At 41.3% G+C, this 19,820-nt stretch overlaps 1 protein-coding gene across 4 annotated transcripts in view; it reads right to left on the bottom strand.

Moving 5' to 3' along the window:
- The window catches only part of ATP2C2 (ATPase secretory pathway Ca2+ transporting 2), a 50,073-nt gene extending 31,005 nt beyond the window's left edge, over window positions 1-19,068 (bottom strand). The window contains exons 1-6 of one of the 4 annotated variants that reach the window (XR_012154535.2): window positions 18,850-19,067; window positions 6,288-6,395; window positions 4,619-4,735; window positions 2,834-2,923; window positions 2,450-2,485; window positions 2,279-2,340 (exon numbers count right to left, since the gene is read on the bottom strand). Coding sequence is in view for 3 of the 4 variants with exons in the window: in XM_073308079.1 (XP_073164180.1) it covers window positions 2,279-2,340; window positions 2,450-2,485; window positions 2,834-2,923; window positions 4,619-4,735; window positions 6,288-6,395; window positions 18,850-18,948 (512 nt within the window). In the remaining variant the exon portion in view is untranslated. Of the gene's footprint in view, window positions 1-2,278; window positions 2,341-2,449; window positions 2,486-2,833; window positions 2,924-4,618; window positions 4,736-6,287; window positions 6,396-7,413; window positions 7,568-18,849 lie in introns of those variants that run through there. The other 3 variants (XM_073308079.1, XM_073308077.2, XM_078848130.1) reach the window with 3 other exon arrangements.
- Between the last annotated feature and the right edge of the window lie 752 nt (window positions 19,069-19,820).

Raw genomic sequence — 19,820 nt, 5'->3', positions numbered from 1 at the left:
ATTGTAATTATGCAAAGAGTTGACCATTAATGGTGGTTTAAAATCTTGATGGCTCCCATTGACTAGGACAATTGGTTGTAAAAGCTTTGTTTACTTGCAAACCTCCTAGGGTACGTGCGGGCCAGCCCTGGAGAAATGGAGACTAAGGGTATCATAGGACATGTGAACATGTCACATGATGCTGGAATCCATTTTAAACCTGGTGCTTTTCCATTTAGAAGGAGGGGTGGGGACCCAGAGAGACAAAAGATTCCTGCCTTGTGCCAAAGCTATAAAAGGGGGTGGAACAGAACAAAGGTGGCTGCCAGTCATGAGAAATCCCCTAGTTACCACCTGAGCTGGAACTAACAAGGATTGTACCAGGATTGGGCCCAGACTAGGAAGGCGTCTAGTCTGTGAAAGAAGCATATTGGAACACCTCCAAGGGTGAGATTTACCTGTAATCAGTTTCTTAATGTATTAGGCTTAGGCTTGCGTGTTTTGTTTTATTTTGCTTGGTAAGTTACTTTGTTCTGTCTGTTATTACTTGGAACCACTTAAATCCTACTTTTTATAATTAATAAAATCACTTTTGTTTATTGATAAACCCAGAGTCAGTGATTAATACCTGGGGGAGCAACAGCTGTGCATATCTCTCTACCAGTGCTATAGAGGGCAGACAATTTATGAGTTTACCCTGTATAAAGCTTTATACAGAGTAAAACGGATTTATCTGGGATTTGGATCCCATTGGGAACTGGGTGTCTGGGTGCTGGAGATAGGTGACTTGCTGAGCAGTTTTTGGTTAAAGTCTGCAGCTTTCGGGGGCATGGCCCAGACTGGGTCTGTGTTGCAGCAGCCTAACAACACAGTGTCTGGCTCAACAAGCTGGCAGGGAAAATGGGCTCAGAGGAAATCTCAGCACATCAGGCGACAGTCCCAAGGGGGTCTCTGTGACCGAACCCATCACAACAAGTAGTAAAAGGCTTTTTGTAATCTAGAAAGTTGATCCTTAACACTAAAGCAGTCAGACCAATAAGATTTGATACACTATACAACATAACGGACACAAATACAGTCAAACTGTATCATATGCAGAGAAACATTTTTAAACTCAGCATGTGCAATGAATGCATGTATTGACATATGGTTAATTTATGCCCAAACATCCTGCATGTAAATTGGGTATTTGCACATGCACATCAGTAGACAGGTGTCAACTTGGTTGTATGCAAATCCCTAATATGCACACCAATGGGCCAGGACCTTCAGTCCATTAGAGTTGCTTTTTGTGGATCTCCCAGGGTAAAGGTACCCTAATGCCAGAGAATATGGCCAGTGGGGGATTCCCCCTGTACTGGGGAATCATCAGATAGTGTAAACTTGCTGTAGTGACTCCTTTGCCAGTCTCTCCAGCTTCCAGTTTAGGGGGGCTGTATCCAAGGAAAAGGGGACATGTCTGGGCCATCCTTACACTTCAGGAATTTCCAGATGATGGATTTATCCTTTGGCGGGGGGTCGCTGGCAGCTGGTACTACTCAGAGCAGCCTTCAGTACATATGAATTACAGACAGCAGTGGTGCAAAGATGATACAGGGGGGATTAGTTCAAGGATTCAGTCACAAGGCCAAAAAACCAAAAGGAAATGGAAATAAGATAGATCTGTATAAAATAGAATGAGAAATCCTACTCTCCCCTCTTCCCCCCCGGGGCATGTTAGTGGGGGCTGGGAAGCCTAATAAATATGGTAGGATCATTTCTCAGTCTATCAAGCACAAATTCCAACCTGGGATTGATGGTTATTTCCATATGCTCACTGGCAAAAAAAATTTTATTGCACAGCTCAGAAACCAATATTTGACTTGCAGGTGTAGCTAGACTCTCAATCTTATTGACTGAAGCTAGCTCATCCCTTGGATCATGTGTAAGGCACCTTTGGCTACACACATATAAACCCCATGCTAATCACCGGGGCTCAAACCCCAGGAATGTAAGCAGCGACACACGAACTTCAGCCATCTCTGCTAAAGGAGAATTCCTGCAACTGCGAACACCAGGGCAAGTCATAAGAGGGAGATATATGAAGTGGGCTGTAGCCCACGAAAGCTTATGCTCAAATAAATTTGTTAGTCTCTAAGGTGCCACAAGTACTCCTGTTCTTATTACCAACTGGACACCCATCCAAAGACAGTTATCAGCAATTCATTACATGCACAAGCATCAGAATTGTTGCCTTCATTATCTGGCTTCTTCCCCACAACCAGAACTAAAAGAAAATGAATAGCTCTGCATGACTTACCAGTTACATTCTGGGGGGACTAGTTTGTTGAGCTCTTCCAAAGATTTTTCAGAGCGATACTCCTTATGAGAGAGCAGCATAAAACTAAGTTACAAAAGCAGGATTACTTCAAATGGGCCATAAACTGAGATGCAGAGCTATGCTGCAAAGTTAAGGATTCTTAGGACGTACCTGAATGAAGGCCACTGTAACCACAATTATTACTGCCTAAAGAGAAAGAGGTATTAAATTCATGGGCATGTTAACTGCAGCTAATGCAGAGCTTGCCTTACAGGTGATTCTGAGATTCTAAGGCCAGAAGGACTACTGTGATCATATAAGTCTGACCCTGGGTCTCACACACACCATAGAACTCCCCCAAAATAATTCATAGACCAGCTCTTTTAGAAAGAAAACATCCAATCGTGATTTTAAAATGGCCAGTGCTGGAGAATCCTCCATAAACCTGATCCACTGATTAATTACCGCCACTGTTAAAACTGTATGCCTTATTTCCTGTCTGAATTTGTCTAGCTTCAATTGCCAGGGGATTCCACTTCCAGGTGAATAACTTACCATTGCAATACTCACAGCATCCTCGTATTCTTTAGTAATTACACTTACTAAAGCAGAAGCCAGCAGCAATAGAATGAGCGGATTCTTAAACTAAAATAAAATAAAATAAGAGATTTTTTTTTGTTTCAAAAAACCATTTTATTTAAGAAAAATAATCCTCATTAGTTCACTGTTTAGTGACACAGTTTAATGCTGGACTTCTTTAGAAATAAGAAGAAACATCTAATTGATACAAAGAATTCCTTTAATTAGTGCTACTGCATCATTCTTGCAAATAAATAGGAACTGTTGGATGCTCGGGTCTTTTGAAAATATGGCCATTTATTTAGGGACCTAAATATGGATTTAGGAGCCTAATTTTAAGCTTCTATTTGTGAAAATCTTGACCTCACTCAGTAACCATTGGAAGTGATGTAATTGAGTTAAGTAAGATAAAGAAAGAAACTCCATTCCCCCCACTCTGCCATAGGTTATGAAGATGCACCTTAGTGGAATTTGGGCTTGAGCCAGCTCCCATTGAAGTCAATCATGAAACTCAAGTCCTTAGTTCCCATTCTTAACAAAAAAGATTGCATAAAATACCGTACAGTAAATGAAAGGAGCCAGGCCACAGTGAAATTTAAAAATGTACGTTACAGGTCATTCAAATTTATCAGTGTGAATTGTGTACTCCAACAAGTAACACTTCCAAGGAGACTGAAGGGTTGTTAGAGAGCATGACTGTACTAAAAAAATCCATTCTGTACCCTCAAAAGAAAATCCCTTGCTAAAAGGGTCAAGCAGGTGGGGAGCAAAGCATCCATGTGTCATTTTTAATTAGGCACAAAGAATGCTTTAGAAACAAGCGTAGAAAATTTACTTATGGTTCTATGAAGTTGCTTAAAGAACACTGAATAAGTGTGTGTGTGGGGGGGGAAATCAGTGAAATAAAAATGAACCCTTAAATAAAATAAACAAAATTTACAATCCTTAGGATCCATCTAAAGTGCAACCAGAGGCAAAACTGATTAGTAAGAAAATCACAACAATCAATCTCTATCAAAAAATAATCCCTGTTCTGGTAAAAGCTCCAAGGCACAGATGTAAATTACATTCAGCTTGTGAGATCCATTAATAAACATGAGATTCCATGTGCACCTAATGAAGGATAACTCAGCCTAGAAAGAATAAGATTAAAGACACCACCTCGATAGTTTGTTTCTTGCATTATTTGAATCACTCAGTCTTCAAAGTGATATCGCAATATTGCATTTCTTACTCTAGCACAAGAGCTGAAGTTAACTTTCATCTGAGTTTTACACAGTTCATCCTTTTTTGCTGAAGATTTAGTGCTCATCAGTTTCATTCACGGAACTATGTCGTAACTGAAATCAGAATATACTCCAGTTATCACTTTCTTTATACAACCTTTCATTCTTTTACCACTGGCCTGAGTAGGAAATGAATATCGTTATTGTTATGTAAGTGGTGCAAAGAACGATACGGCTCTTGATTTATACAGTGTACAGCATCTTAAGCAACGGGTGGATCTTTAAATCTATCTCCATGTAATGCAAGATCATGGTCCATGTTTGTAATGATTTCCCACCAGGCTCAGTGAGCCCCTGTGTCTCTATGCAGAGATCATTGCTGGATTGGGGCCACAGGAATAAAAGCCATACAATTTCTAATATATGGAAGCACTAAGATCCAATCAGAACAGATTTTCTCACTGTTGAGTACTACTGCACAAATGTGAAACCACCTTTTAATGGGCTGCACCATAATTACACATGTAATCCTTACCTGGTCTAGATATTTCTTCCATATAGGTTCTGTATTGTCTACTGTAAACTCATTCCAGCCATGTGTTATTCTGCGTTGTAGCACTGAAAACTCTGAGAGTCCAGTTTGTAAATCAACCTGGAGGGAGGTTAAAATCAGTGTAAAATCATCCAGGAAAACTGCATCATGCAATCAAGCTGCATTAAAAGTAATAAATACATTTGGCCACAAGTTCAGATCTAATATTTGACCAAGTCTTATGGCTTTCATTTGTACTCCCCCCACAGATGACACTTGACCAAATATCCAGAATGATCAGACACGAAAAACAACAATAAAAGAGAACCACTGCTTTTGTACCAGCTACAAATCTTTGGAGGCTACTATCATAAATCCAGCAGAGGGAGCACAAATTCATTAACAAATCCCATTTCCAGATTTGTGGTGCCATTTGACGAATGACTAAATAAAAACCAACTAAGTAACTAACTAACTTCTGGGTTCACTAGAAACAATAGAAAAAAAATAATCAATGTTTTGCCAAATAAAAAAAAAGAACAAACAAACATGGAAATAAATTGGGTCTGCAAGTTTGAGAGATGGCAGTAGTGGAGAATAAACTAAAAATTAAAAACTATATAAAATACTTAGTACAACAATATTCCCTGGTCCCTAGCTTTAGTGGATCAGCATTTCCTAGATTTCTATCCTCCAGCATATTCTTTTCATACATATATGATCATGTTTATATTCCTTACAGTATATTATTAGTTTTTGCCCATTGCAAACTGTAATATAAATTGAGTATTTAAAATATTCCTCCAGAGGCAGAATGCAACCCAGTGTTCCTTTTGGGGAGGTGTATATGTGTGCGTTTCCCCAGATCATCTCTTACACATGGCTACGTGTAAATCACATGATCCAGGCCCAGGGAAAACCCCATGTGATGTTTCAGGGAATCATCTATGGTTCTAGAGCTACAAAATGAATATTATTGATTTAGATGCTTGGAATGCTGTGGGACTAAGGGAAGAAAATGGGGCCATATGAGAGTAAACTGGGTGTAAACTGGACACGAATGAATTTAGGCTGGAAATTAGAAGGTGGTTCCTAACCATCAGAGGAGTGAGGCTGCGGAGCAGCCTCCCAATAGGAGTCGTGGGGGCAAAACTCCTATCAGGTTTTAAGATGGAGCTTGATACATTTATGAAAGGGATTACTTGACAGGGTTGCCTGCAATAACAAGGGACAGGACTTGATGATCCAGCAGGTCCCTTCCAGTCCTGTGTCCTATGTCCACTAAGATCGTCACACCTGAAAAGCTGTGTATCTTGCATGTAAGTTTGCAGAACTGTGCTAAATCCTCCACCCGTTGGTGATGGACCAAGCGTAGTTAGTGGTCTGTGCTGCCCAAGCTTTAACTCAAGTCATTTGCGGTTCAGAGGTTCACTTAACTCACCATCACCGCTGATCAGAACAAAGTAAACCAATTTTTCAACTGTTAAGTCTCAGAAAGCCACCCAAATGAAAAGGACATATCTGAACCACATCTGATGCACGAGGAAGTTTGCATCTAAAACTAGATATGAATTTCGCAGCTTAGCTCCCTCTCGGAACAAAATAATGTGGGATATTGGGGTGAGTCCGTATTTCCACAAAGTGTGGTTACGCATTATGTAATCATCCTTACATGTAAACTTTTTGCCAAGTCTTCTTTATGGCATTTGCAAGCTTCTTTGGGGGGGAGAGCTTTCACTTCTTTCTCTTGTTCAATTGCTGTCAATTCCCGTTCATCTGTCTGAGTAATACAGATAATGCAATTGTTAGGGAAGAAGAACATAGCTAGTACAGTCATTTCATTAGTTTTTTGGTTCCTCCCTTTATTTGGCCTCTCTTCCCTTATCCTTCAGTTATAGGTCTTCACACTTATCTAACAGCTAAATAATTCACCCTTGCAACCCCTCTCCCTCTCCTGTGGCAGGTACATATTATCATCTCTGTTTTACAGATGGGGAAAGTTAAGGCAGAGAGGTTAAATTATTTGTCCAAGACCACAGAGGTAGTCAGTGTCTGAGCTGGAATGGTTGGTCTGACCACTCAATCATGCCTGTAACTCACAAGTTGTTTTGCTCCTGAGAGAGGATACAGTTCCCCCTTATACTGTGTGTGTGCACACATGTGTCCATTTTATGCTGGAAGTGGAAACTTATTCTCCAATGGTTCCAGGAAATCAGGCCATGCTACAGGAAGAGGGGAGGAGAAAGAAAGTATCAGGTAAATACTTTGGTAAATGCTGAGAAAAACAGCCAGCCGCTTGGCAGTAGTTCCAGGGAGAAGTAGCAAGGGTGTTGCACATAATGGGCTGGAGAGGAAAGAGGCAGAAGGTGAACATGGCCAGGTCTAGTTCCAGAGCCTTTCTCCCAAATAACCAGAAATCCTTCTCGGTACAGAAGAGAGAAGCTGTTCCTGGGAAAGAGAGCTGGTGATTTATCTTAGAGTCAGCTCAAATGAAAGCTCCTTCATGAAGTCCTCAGGAGATGCCTATGCAAGGAATTGCAATGCAACCAAGCCAAAAATGGTGCATGTCTGCAGCAATCACTCAGGAAGTGGAGAAGATTGTTTTTTCTTTTGGAAGCAGCATCCACCTTCCTAGGAGACTGCCCTCTTTCCATGTGCTTTTTTTGAAAATTAGGTGCAGCTGTTCTGCTTCCTGAGTAAGCTCCTCTGGGTCTTAGCACAGATGTTGCCTCCCTTCATTAGGGATGCTGGGACATGGATATTATGGGCACGGTTCCTGAAGAGTCTGAGCCACTTACACAGGTGGTCCTGTGGACCACAGGAGCACACTGCATGGAATGGTGTCAGCTCCTGGGACCCAAATCATATTGCTTTCCTGGTTAGCTGTATCTGTTCCTTTGTGCTTCTACAGATCCCCAGTTCCTCTGATGTCAGCTTCACTCCTTACAGGCTCTAAGTTTTTGGTTAAGCAAAACATCTGCAGGTGACAAAACACTTTTCATTGGTGCCATCCTGTCCTTTAACAGTGCTAAATATGAGTCTGAATCCACAGCCTTTTTCAGTTGCCAAGTTATTATAAACACCATTTTCCAACAGCCCCTTGGATTGCGAACAAACTTCTAAACCTCAAACTTCACTGCAAACTGCTTAAACTCATGTTCACTCAAGTGCAGCCCACGCCGTCTGTCGGTAGGAGAAAGCTCTCCCGCCGACAAAAAACTTCCACCCGCACTGAATGGTGATAATGTTGTTGGCAGAAGAGCGCTCCTGCCAACAAAGTGCTGTTCACACTGGTGCTTTTCATCTGCGAAACTTTTGTCTTTCAGGGTGTGTGTTTTTTTCACACCTCTGAACGACAAAAGTTTTGTCATTCAGTTACCATTGTAGACAAAGCCTTATAGTAAAGCTATTTCAGAGAAGTGAGAATAAGTCATGAATGAGGGCATAGTTTTTTCCAGGCAACATAAACAAATCTATGCCTACTTTACTCCAATGGGGCCAATTTTTCCTATGCCACCAACATGGGCTCTTTTGCTCAACTTCGTCTGTATTTTTAGCATATGTGACAAGGCTTGAAAACTTCCTCAAAACACTGTTAATTTGAGGCCAATCTCTTAGATTTTACAATCTCTAAATGACCTTCATTTATCCTTTTTAACATATTTTTCTCTAACACCTTAAGAATCACCATCCTAGTGTCTTTAAACAAAATCCTACCTTGGACCGAGAGCTCTTCCTGAATCGGTGATAGGGCCTAGGAACATGCTGTCCCGGTCACCCTGTGCTAGTAGCTTTAATCATATTCTGCAGGTTCTCATCCTGAGCTGCTGCTGTGATAATCACAGTCCACATGGCCTGTGAGACCAGAGAGTTTTCTTTTAAAATCAAATTGACATGTATAATGGCTAGCTCTGGACTTTGCTCCCCCTGAATGCTCTCCAGAGTGTGTCTGCTCCCATCAAATCTCTCCCAGGTTTGTATTTGATTTGCAAATCATACATTTGTAAGTGAAAAACTAAGATCTGTATTCTCAGTGGGCAGGAGAAGGGGAAGGGAAGGGCCCTTTTGGCAATAATAAGCAGTTTACGGTTTACTATATCTTCCTCCTGTATTTTCCACTGCACGCATCTGATGAAGTGGGTTTTAGCCCACAAAAGCTTAAATAAGCTCAAATAAATTTGTTAGTTTCTAAGGTGCCACAGGTACTCCTCCTTATTTTTGTTTATGGTCAGTTTCAGCTAACACTGTACTCCCCTAAATAAAGACATGAAACTTTTTACACACATGGACTAAGGTCAAAGCCTTTTTCTCTGAGCATATCAACACTCAACTTTTGTTAGTGCCTTTGACGCATAAGCCACTTGACCTCCAGTATTTGAGTATGGTCCAGTTTTGACCATACTGCTTTAAAAGGACTGCATTGATACCCCCCCCCCCCCCTTGGAGTCATCGGAGGATAACTTGGCACAAGCGATATACTAACTATGGTGGCTTTATGCTGCCGTAACTTGTGTCGACCCAAGCTTATGGCGTAGACCTGGCTGTAGTGCTTACTGTCATAGTACCTTAGGACTGGGGCCTCTTAATTAACTCATTCAGTTTCTCATACTCTTTATTAAGATTTGCATCCCAGGTCGCTTGGCCATCGTTGTGCAGCAGCACTCGCAGGTTGCTGGTTCGGGCAACTAGATTAGGCAGACATTTCATTACTATATCAGTGTCCAGATAAGTCATCAGTTCTCCTTTGTCCTTTAATTTGTTGACTCCCTCAAAGGCTCTCAGATACAACCCCAACGAAAGCTGGACAAGCCCCTACATGGACAGATAGAAATAATATTGCTCGAGAGAAACAGCATGATTTTCCTTTACAGAAAAAGCGGTGGTTAGGTAATGTTATGTTCATTATTATTAATAAGTATTATTTGCATTACAGTAGGCTTTAGACACGTTAGCTGAGAACAGGAATCCATTGTGCTGGAAACTTTACATAAACGTAGTGATAGACAGTACCTTTACAATCCAAACAAAGGGTGGAGGAGGACACTGAGGCACACAGAGAGGGAAAGTGACTCTCTCAGAGTCACACAGCTGATTAATGACAGAGCCAGATACAGAAGCCAGGTCACCTAAGCCTCAACCCAGTGCCTTATCTAGATGTTTTATAATCTCTTTTATAATATCTATAATTATAATTCACTCACTCCTTTTAATAAGGTGGAGAAATGTCAGACCTGTTGATCTGAAATTTGAGCTACTGATTTGAGCTATACATGGAAAGCCATTACATTTTTTATTTTGCTGATATATAAAAGTTATAAGTTTTGCTTAAATAAACTGTATTGTTACAAAGGGACAATTATTAAAAGGAGTTAATCTGCATGTATTGGGACATGCCACTCAGTAAATGCAGAATGGCTTTGCAAGACAAAGATCACAGTGTTTGAAATGAAAAGGGGGACTTGTGGCACCTTAGAGACTAACCAATTTATTTGAGCATAGGCTTTCGTGAGCTACAGCTCACTTCATCGGATGCATAAAGTGGAAAATGCAGTGAGGATGTTTTATACACACAGACCATGAAAAAATGGGTGTTTATCACTTCAAAAGGTTTTCTCTCCCCCCACCCCACTCTCCTGCTGGTAATAGCTTATCTAAAGTGATCACTTTCCTTACAATGTGTATGATAATCAAGGTGGGCCATTTCCAGCAATGAGTTGGCATATGCTAGACTAGCATGTAGCTACAATCTACTTAAATACAATAAAGAGTGCGCCACTCAAGGAGGGGTTGGCAGGAGAAAATAAAAATTGTTAGTGTAACTATTGTCTGGCCAGCACAGACAGTGCTACAAGTTACAAAGGAGCAGACATTTAGGCTACAAGTCATGCATAATGTTCTGCACCACCACACCTTACAAAATGTCACATCTTCTTTTAGCTCTCTGGCTACTGTTGGTTTTGATCTATGATTCATTATAGATTGCACTGGGACACACAGCAAATCTGGAAAGGGTGAGAGAGGCAGAGCTTTCTACGACTCTCAAATGCACCAGAGCGTGTGAAGACTTCTCGTTTCTGTTTGGTTAAGGTTATTCATTCTGGGGTATTGTTTGCTCCCTTCTCCTTCCTATATTTACTTGGGCGAGCTAAATTTGGTGAAGTCTAAGCTGGGAGAGCGAGTGATTTGGTCAAATAAGGAGCCTTTCCAAATGTAAAACTTCATCCTTGCTTTCCCACAGAGCACAACTTAGTATTTATTGGAAGCGGGTGAAAACCAATCCCGCAAAAGACTAACACTCCAGGGTGTGTGTGTGAGTGTGAGATATTTGAAAAGTTCTACTCTGTACGGCATTACAACAACGGGCATAGTACAAAAACCAAGGAAAAACAAACTAGAATTCCACAACAAGGTATTTTCCCGCCCCCATCTGTGGTGCTGTGTCACGAGTGCTGTTTAATCCTGCTTAAGCATGGTTGCCAACTCTTCCACTCTCATTGTGAGTCTCAAAATATTTGGTGTTTTTCTTACAGCCCGAGGCCCTGAAGTCCTGTGAATATACCAGAAACTCAACTTTCACTTGAAAAAAAAAAAAAAAGTTTCTAGCTTTCATGGTTGCAGAGATAAACCTGAAAATGTGAACGCTGATGGTCCTAAAACCACAAGACACGTAAACTTTAAATATTTTTTAAAAAATATTTTAAAATAACTTTTAAGCCAGGCTCGTGATTTTGTTGACCTCACTCATGGCTTTTGAACGTTTGCAATACAGTTGACAGGTCCCATGTACAGAGACCCCCTCGCCCAAGCCAGCTTGCACCCCCAATTAGTTCAACACTGCTACCACAAAGCATATCACACACATACACACAAACACACAGCGCTTTCTCACTCTCTTCCCTTGGGAGAGATTTTCAGTGTGTTCCTTCTTGTTCTCATTGTGTTTCCTGACTCAAAAGTAAAGACAGGCAGACTGGAAGTACATGTTCCAGGTCTTCACTCATGCCTTAGGGTGTGCAGATTACACCCACGAGGAGTTTTTGACCTAAACACAGACCCACACAGAGTGCAGTCCCACCCACTCCACTCAGCAACAGGGTGGGACCCTGGAAGCTCAGCTTTGTAAGGTAGCTGCTTATATAGAGTTTCCTGGGTTTCCTCTAAGGGCCTGATTGGGCCTTCAAGTGTCAACCCTGCTTCATTACTCCACCCTGTAAACCTGTGTGGGAGCTGCAGAGAATGAAGTTAACCCCCAGCTTGCTGGAAAATATTAGGGCCATTGGTCCCTTTCATGCCCTGTTGGGGACAAGCTGTTTTTCTTTTTGTTAAAGGAAGTTAATGTTTGCCAAAGACCTGGACACCTGACTAGGAACCAAAATGTATTCAAGATAACAATGGACTGGTTTCCATGGCAGCATGTTTCTCGTTTGGTATTTCTGGGGGCAAATTCAGAAGGATCAAGGGCAAGATGACCCCTAAAGAGCTAAATGTGTCTGCCAGCAAACTTGTTCCCTTAGAAAATCTTTAATCAAATGCTTAAAGACTATGTAAATAGGCTCTGACTTTTTGCTCATGTGTGATATGCTGTGCTGACCTTTCATTTGGTCTGTTTTTAAATAGACCTCCTTTCCTTCCTGGTACTTTTCTTTTAAAGGGCACATATTACCAAACTTTATTGCCAATGTATAAACATGCAGTCAAGCAATAGCAGCAGTAAGTAAAGAGTGATTGGGCAGGCTTGTACACCTCTGTTGGGAAGTGAATGAGTAGCAGGGAAAAGCACACACCCCATTACAGTAGATGTTAAAATAAGGAAAAAAAAAAAAAAGCAGGCATATACTGGAATTGTAACTCAGTACTACATTTAGGGCAAAGAACAAAAGCCAACCTATTTCCATTGCCGGATGGACAACAAACTTAAGCTCTGATCCTGCAAACCCGTACATATATATGTACGGCTGGTAGAAAAATCCAGTGTTTCCGTGAAGAACTTGAACAAAATGGTTTTGTTTAACATTTTTTGCGGAAGATTTTGATTTGTGTGTGTGTTTTGAACGGAAATGTTCATTTTGTTTTGGTTTTAAACACCAAAATGAAACAAACAAAACATTTGACATGACCTGCTTTGTTCCTCTTTGATTTTTTTTTTTTTTTGGTCCAAAAGGGAAAAAAAAAAAGTTGAATTCAAAAAACTTTTTCAAAAAATATTCCAACTTTCACTAACATTGCAATTTTTTGTTCGAAAAAAAAGAAAGGTTGGAACATTTGGACCCGGTGTGCGTGTGTCTGTGAGCCCTTCGTACCGTCCCCAAGCTACTGGTGCAGCACCAGCTCCACTAAGAGAAAACTAAAATTAAGAAAAATTCAGAGACATGAATAAATTGCAACACAGAGAAGGAGCACAAGAAGTACAAGGCACACTAGAATGAAAGGAATGGAAAAAACAGACTGAGCAATAGAACTGGGAGAAAAATGGAAAACATTTCAGGATGACATTTTCCCTCCCCCTCCTGCCCCAATCAAAAAATTTCAAGCTCTGACATTTTTAAACAAGTGCTACTGTTTAAGAAGTTCTTCAATGGAAAGGGACAAATTTTCCAATCCAGTGGGGGCAAACATTTAACTGGAGATGCACCGAATCTGATTTGCAACCTAATTCATTTTGTCAGGTCACATATATTTTAGGTGTAAATTTTGCCTGCAAACAGGGGTGATGGACTTTTTGAAAATCCCATCCAAAAGGTTATACAGTCAACTTTGTCTTGACTTTAATTCAGAATTATTGATTCAGGGTTTACACTATCTTTGCCTTAATAAGAAAAGGCTTTGGAATTGAAAGATTATATTTGCAAGGCCCATGTCATTGCTAGTGGCTTTTGTGTGAATGCAGCAAACAATAATTCCAGCCAAAGAGGGCGTTTTTCCTATTAAAAGAGAGGGAAATGCCTCATCTGTATTCATATATAATTCTGCCCATCTATCTCTACTCTTGCTACAGTATTTACAATGCTCATGCACACAAAGCTATGAGAATCATAGAAATGTAGGGCTGGACAGAACCTTGAGAAGTCAAGTCCAGCCTCCAGCACTGAGGCAGGACAAAGTAAACCTAGTCCATCCCTGACAGCTGTTTGTCCAACCTGTTCTTAAAAACCTCTGGGGTTGGGGATTCCACAACCTCTCTTGGAAGCCTATTCCAGAGCTTAAATAGCCTTATAGTTGGAAAGGTATTCCTAATATCTAACCTAAATCTCCTTTGCTGCAGAATCCCCCCGGGGCTGGATGGTATCCAACAATGCTCACAGAGGAGAGCAAAAGAAGGAAGCAGCAGATTAATGGCATGCTGTTTCCCACTCCAGGAGTTCATCAAAGGTCCCTCCACAGGCATACTATGTGTTGGGGTCTCACTCTATTTGTGGAGGCATGTTGGAGAGCTAGGGAGCAGTCACTCAATGCATCATACTTCTCTTTGAGCCTCTTCATAAATCTTTAACCCTCCCTCTGATTTTTCTCTCCCTTCCAGCCTGAAAGCGAGGAGGGAGGGGACAGGGGTAAGCCAGTGGCAGCCTGGCTCCCAGCGGAACCCTGGGGATACAAACCATGGTGGGGAGCACCATCCCCATGAAGGGAAGATAGATAGGAAGCAAACCTTGCTGGCCAACCATCCTTCCCCTCTTGGGAGTTTTGCTGCAGTAGGAGACTATGAGACCCATGATAGCTCCTGAACAGATTCATCTCCATTTGATATCAGGCATTATCTGTGCGGGGAAAGCACCATTAGAGATGTGTGAAGCTACTGTAACACAGCTCAGAAACTGATCTCTGCAGTTTGGTTTTAGGGTTTAGAAGAGACCAGCACTTGGTGTTGATCATGGAGGATAGAGCTGGACAAACTCCAACCTCTGGGGAACATCTCCCTGCCCTCAGGTCCCTCAACCAGCCCTAAGTCCCCCAAGCAAAGGGTATATATATATATATATGGAAGAGGGTGGAAGAGAGCAGATCCCAGCAGTTTCAGAGAGAATGAGGTGACTGTCATGAGGAAAGGTGTGTGTGGGGGGAGACAGAAGTTAAAGTGGAGGTTGAACACCCACTGTCCTTGTCGTCTGCTTGTACTGAAGTTGAAATCGAGGCTATATTAGGAGGTTTGATATGAACATAACCCATGACTCTGTGTCCTCCTGTTGTGGCAATGCCATGAAAAAGGTCTTGAGTTGGCTACTGCCTCTGAGCTCTGCCTTAATGAGCTTGAGCCCAGATTCCCAGACATATTTAGGCTTCTAGCTTCCAATGAAATCATTGGAGATCCAGGCCTTTAGCTCAAGCTAACAAAACCTATATTTTTAGCAGTTCTTGCTTCTGTCTCAGCAGCTGACTTGGCTGTGGGTGTCATTACATAAATATTTCAGAGTAGTCTACCTTTTACTCTATTCTAAACTTTCCACTTTCAAATTTTCTGTTTGAATCATGTTTGCGCCTTAGCTCACATATAATTGTTGTTTGTCTTACTCTAGCCACTGAGATCAACGGAGATCAGAACTCCATTTTCCTAGGCGCTGTGCACATGTATTTTCAGAAAAACTCAGATCTGAGAAGTTAACAATTTTAAACAGAAGTTTAAAACAGGAAGTTTAAATAGAAAAGACAAAAGAATTATGATTCCCACTTTAGTGATCAATAACTGAGGCACACAGAAGTTAAATGACTTTTTGAAGGGGGGCTTAAACTTCTTTATCCCTCTATTTGTCACTGTAAAAGTCTTTCCAAGTAGAAAACAGATGGAGTATTAGTCAATTACCAGACAATAACAAAAGCAGGGAATTGATTCTTGAGTTATCACATTATTATTATAACCATTAACATGGCATAATTTAAACAATGATTGTCAATAGCAACAATATAATAAAGTCTTGGAGCACTTGTGTGTGTAGTAAATTAAAACTTTTCTTCCAATTGGATGTAACAACCCTGTTTGGCATTATGATTTCAGAATATAATGGCATCCTAATGGATTCTCCATGGATTACCACTGAAATTGTTTTGACATGTTAATATCACATCCTAATGGCATTGTGGAAAGGTCTCCAGTTGTACATTTAAATGATTTTAGTATCTTTGTAGACTTGCATTGAAATCATTCTGATGTATTTGCATTGTAATGAGGTCTCTGTGGGCTTGAATGGAAATCATTTCCCCAGATTCTTCCTAAACTTACACTGAAAATGTAGGCCTTTAGGAACATAAGAATGGTCATACTGGGTCCGACCAATGGTCCATCTAACCCAGTATCCTGCCTTTTGACAGCAGCCAGTGCCAGATGCTTCAGAGGGAATGAACAGAACAGGGCAAATGTCAAATGATTCACCCCCCTGTTGTCTAGTCCCAGCTTCTGGTAGGCAGATGTTTAGGGACTCCCAGAGTGTGGGGTTGCACCCATGCCCATCCTGGCTAATAGCCATTGATGGACCTATCCTCATTAACTTATCTAATTATTTTTTTAATCCAATTATACTTTTGGCCTTCACCACATCCCCTGGCAATGAGTTCCACAAGTTGACTGTGCGTTGTGTGAAGAAGTACTTCCTTTTGTTTGTTTTAAGCCTACTGCCTATTAAATTAATTGGGTGACCCCTGGTTCTTGTGTTACGCGAACGGGTAAATGACACTTCCTCATTCACTTTCTCCACCCCAGTCAAGATTTTATAGACCTTTATCGTATCCCCTGGTCCCCCCTTAGTTGTCTCTTTTCTAAGCTGAACAGTCCCACTCTTCTTCATCTTTTATATGGAAGCTGTTCCATACCAGTAAACACTTTTGCTGCCCTTCTCTGTACTATTTCCAGTTCTAATATCTCATTCTGGAGATGGGGCGACCAGAAACCGCACACAGTATTCATGGTGTGGGTGTACCATGGATGTATATAGTGGCATTGTGATATTTTCTGTCTTATTATCTATTCTTTTTCCTAAGGGCTCCTAACATTGTTAGTTTTTTTGACAGCTGCTGCACCCTGAGTGGATGTTTTCAGAGAGCTATCCACAATGACTCCAAGAGCTCTTTCTGGAGTGGTAACAGCTAATTTAGACCCCATCATTTTGTATGCATTGTTGGGATTATGTTTTCCAATGTGCATTACTTAACATTTATCAACACTGAATTTCATCTGCCATTTTGTTACCCAGTCACCCAGTTTTGTGAGATCCCTTTTGTAACTCTTCACAGCCAGCTTTGGATTTAATTATATTGTGTAATTCTGCATCATCTGCAAAGTTTGCTAGCCCACTGTTTACTCTCTTTTCCAGATCATTTATGAATATGAATATCAGTCCCAGTTCAGATCCTTGGGGGACCCTGCTATTTACCTCTCTCCACTATGTAAACTGATAATTTATTCCTATGTTTTAACCAGTTACTGATTTGTGAGAGGATCCGCCCTCTTATCCCAGGACTGCTTACTTTGCTTAAGAGCCTTTGGTGTGGGACCTGGTCAAAGGCTTTCTGAAGGTCCAAATACACTGTACGCACTTGCTTGCCCTTGTGTACATGCTAGTCCGCATTGTAGTGTCATATTATAGTGGTATCATGTTCTGCATAGACTTGGACTGGAATTCAAGCAGATCATGTGCTCACAGAGAGAGAGCAAATACTCATAATTATTTACTATGCTGTAGCAAGAATGTCAGAGCCAGAAGACTGCAAGTTCTAATTCAGAACAAGCCACTGACTGACTATAGTTCCCTGACTGTGGACAAGTGACTTGACCCTCACTCAAATATTGGCCAAATCAATGGACCAGAGTTTAAAAACTGCATCTATGTTCCTCTTCATTGGGTTAACAGATTACCAAAAGAGAGAGATTATTTTGCTATCTCACGTCACAGCAAGATCAGAATTGTTTTTTTTTTTGGCATCCCAGCCACGTCTCCATTTTACTCTGTGAAGTTGGGCTATGTATGCCGTAGCATCACATAGAGGAGCAAAAAGAGGATGGTCTCGGTCTCCCTCTCTAGTGAGGCTACACATAGAATACTGCCAACAGTTTTGGCCAACTTGATACTAGAAAGAAGACAACAAATGGGAAGGACTGAAGAGCAGATTAGAGAGTTGGAGGGAATAGCTTTTGAAGAAAGATTAAGAATACTAACTGCAATATACAGAGCTTGGGCAAATCATGATTAAAGGGCACATAAACTGCCTATAAGTATTTGGAAGGTGCAAATGCCAAGGAGGGAAAGCAATGTAGTGTTATAAACAAAATGAATCAATCCAGGTATGGAAGAAAGGATGAAATCAGATTCCTCTCACCCATGTGAATGGGTCCAAAGGTCAACACCTCACATGAGTATGGCAAGGATCAGTTACTTTGTTACTTGAAAATATCCAATCCTATCATTATTATTAATTCTATTACAATAGATCCTAGAGGCCTCAGCAGAAATCAGAGCACCATTGCACTGGACAAACCCATAGTAATCAGAGGCAGGCCCAGCCCCAGAGAGCTTACAGAGTGGCTAGAGGAAAAATGTAAAATAGAAAGTCAAACATATGGAAAACCACAGAAACCAACGATTTCATTCTCTCACATTCAGTGGCAAATAGAGGGGACACCAAAAAAGGTATATTTCAGAAATGTTCCAAAACCACATTTCATGAACATTTTTGAGAAGACAAAAAAAAATCTTTCTGAAAATGAGTGACATTTTGAAAACATCCGTGGATTATTTTGTAAAATAAAAATGAAAATAATGATAAAGTGCCATCCGAGCAGCTGGATGTCTCATCCCACTCGCTAATAGGCTCTATTCTGAACTGAAGGAATCACCCATTTGGAAGTTCATCCTCAGGACTCATTCATTTCCTTGGGCCTTTCTGCTTAGAGTACTGGCCTACATTGTTAAAATGTCTGATCCTAAAATCAGTGCAAACACAATGACATATGCTGCAAATCTGAGTATTGTTAGCGAAGCCTTGACATAAAGATGAATGTTAATACTTACGATTTATCATAGAGCTATTCAGCTTGCACACACATTAACTAACCACACAACACCCCAATAGGCAGGTCAGTGTCGTCGTTGCTATTATCCTCCATTTTAAATATGATGATAAATCAAAGTAGCACCGCAAAACTGCCAGAGCTATAGAGAGGTAATGTTGCCAGCAATGCACAGTAGGCTTAGCCCCAACTACACACCACATTTCATAACTTACAGGCAAGAGGCATAGGGAATCCTTACCTCCCGTTCCGGCTCTCCATTCCCAACTGGCTGATATTTCTGGGCTAAGCGGAAAAGTGACCCTTTCTGGAAGAGTTTGGAGAAGCGTCTTTCTACCATCTTTCCTTTGTCTCAGCAGCAGCTCCTCATTCTGCTGCTGTTGCTTGAATGTCACCTGTTCCTGGCTGTGGCTCAAATTCCCTTGCAAGCCTGGGTTGTAGCTACAGAAGAGGGATTGGCAGGTGTTACCTGATGCCTACAGAGGAAGCCACGCCCACTGCCAGCAACAGGTGCCTGGGAGAGGCTGCACACCCTCCTTCACTCTGGCCGCTCAGAGCAGCAGATACCTACAGGGTGCTTAGCTTATTCAACTCCATGCCAAAGAATTCCTGTGTGTGCTTAGTCAAACCCATGGTTAGTATTTGTATGGAGCAGTCTTGGCTGTAACTCAGGCTGCAGTAGCTGTTAAGGGAGTGTAAAGCAATTGATTTTTGCACTTGGAGGTCTTTCAGCTCTATTGTTTCCCCCACACTCTGATAAAATGCAACAGCATAGAATCATAGAATATCAGGGTTGGAAGGGACCTCAGGAGGTCATTTAGTCCAACCTCCTGCTCAAAGCAGGACCAATCCCCAATTTTTTCCCCAGATCCCTAAATGGCCCCTCAAGGATTGAACACACAACCCTGGGTTTAGCAGGCCAATGCTCAAACCACTGAGCTATCCCTCCTTCCTTCCCTATGCTGTATTTCAGCATTAGGCAGAAATGGTGGCTTGTTTTCCACAGGCAGTTCCATGCAAATGCAGGGTATGGTCACTGCTGAGCTGTTTGTAAGTTCGCAAGGTGAGTGTGGGGGGAATCACTGGGGGAAAGCTTCCTTAAGAAATGTTCAATTCAGTGTGAGTGGGTGAGACAAGGTGGTGAGGTAATATCTTTTATTGGACCTATTTCCCTTAGTGAGAGAGACAAGCTTTTGAGCTCACACAGCGCTC

Source organism: Lepidochelys kempii, chromosome 12 (genome assembly GCF_965140285.1).
Source record: "Lepidochelys kempii isolate rLepKem1 chromosome 12, rLepKem1.hap1, whole genome shotgun sequence".
Classification (NCBI taxonomy): domain Eukaryota; kingdom Metazoa; phylum Chordata; order Testudines; family Cheloniidae; genus Lepidochelys; species Lepidochelys kempii.
Note: the sequence above shows the minus strand (reverse complement) of the source record. Positions and strands in the feature narration are given on the sequence as shown.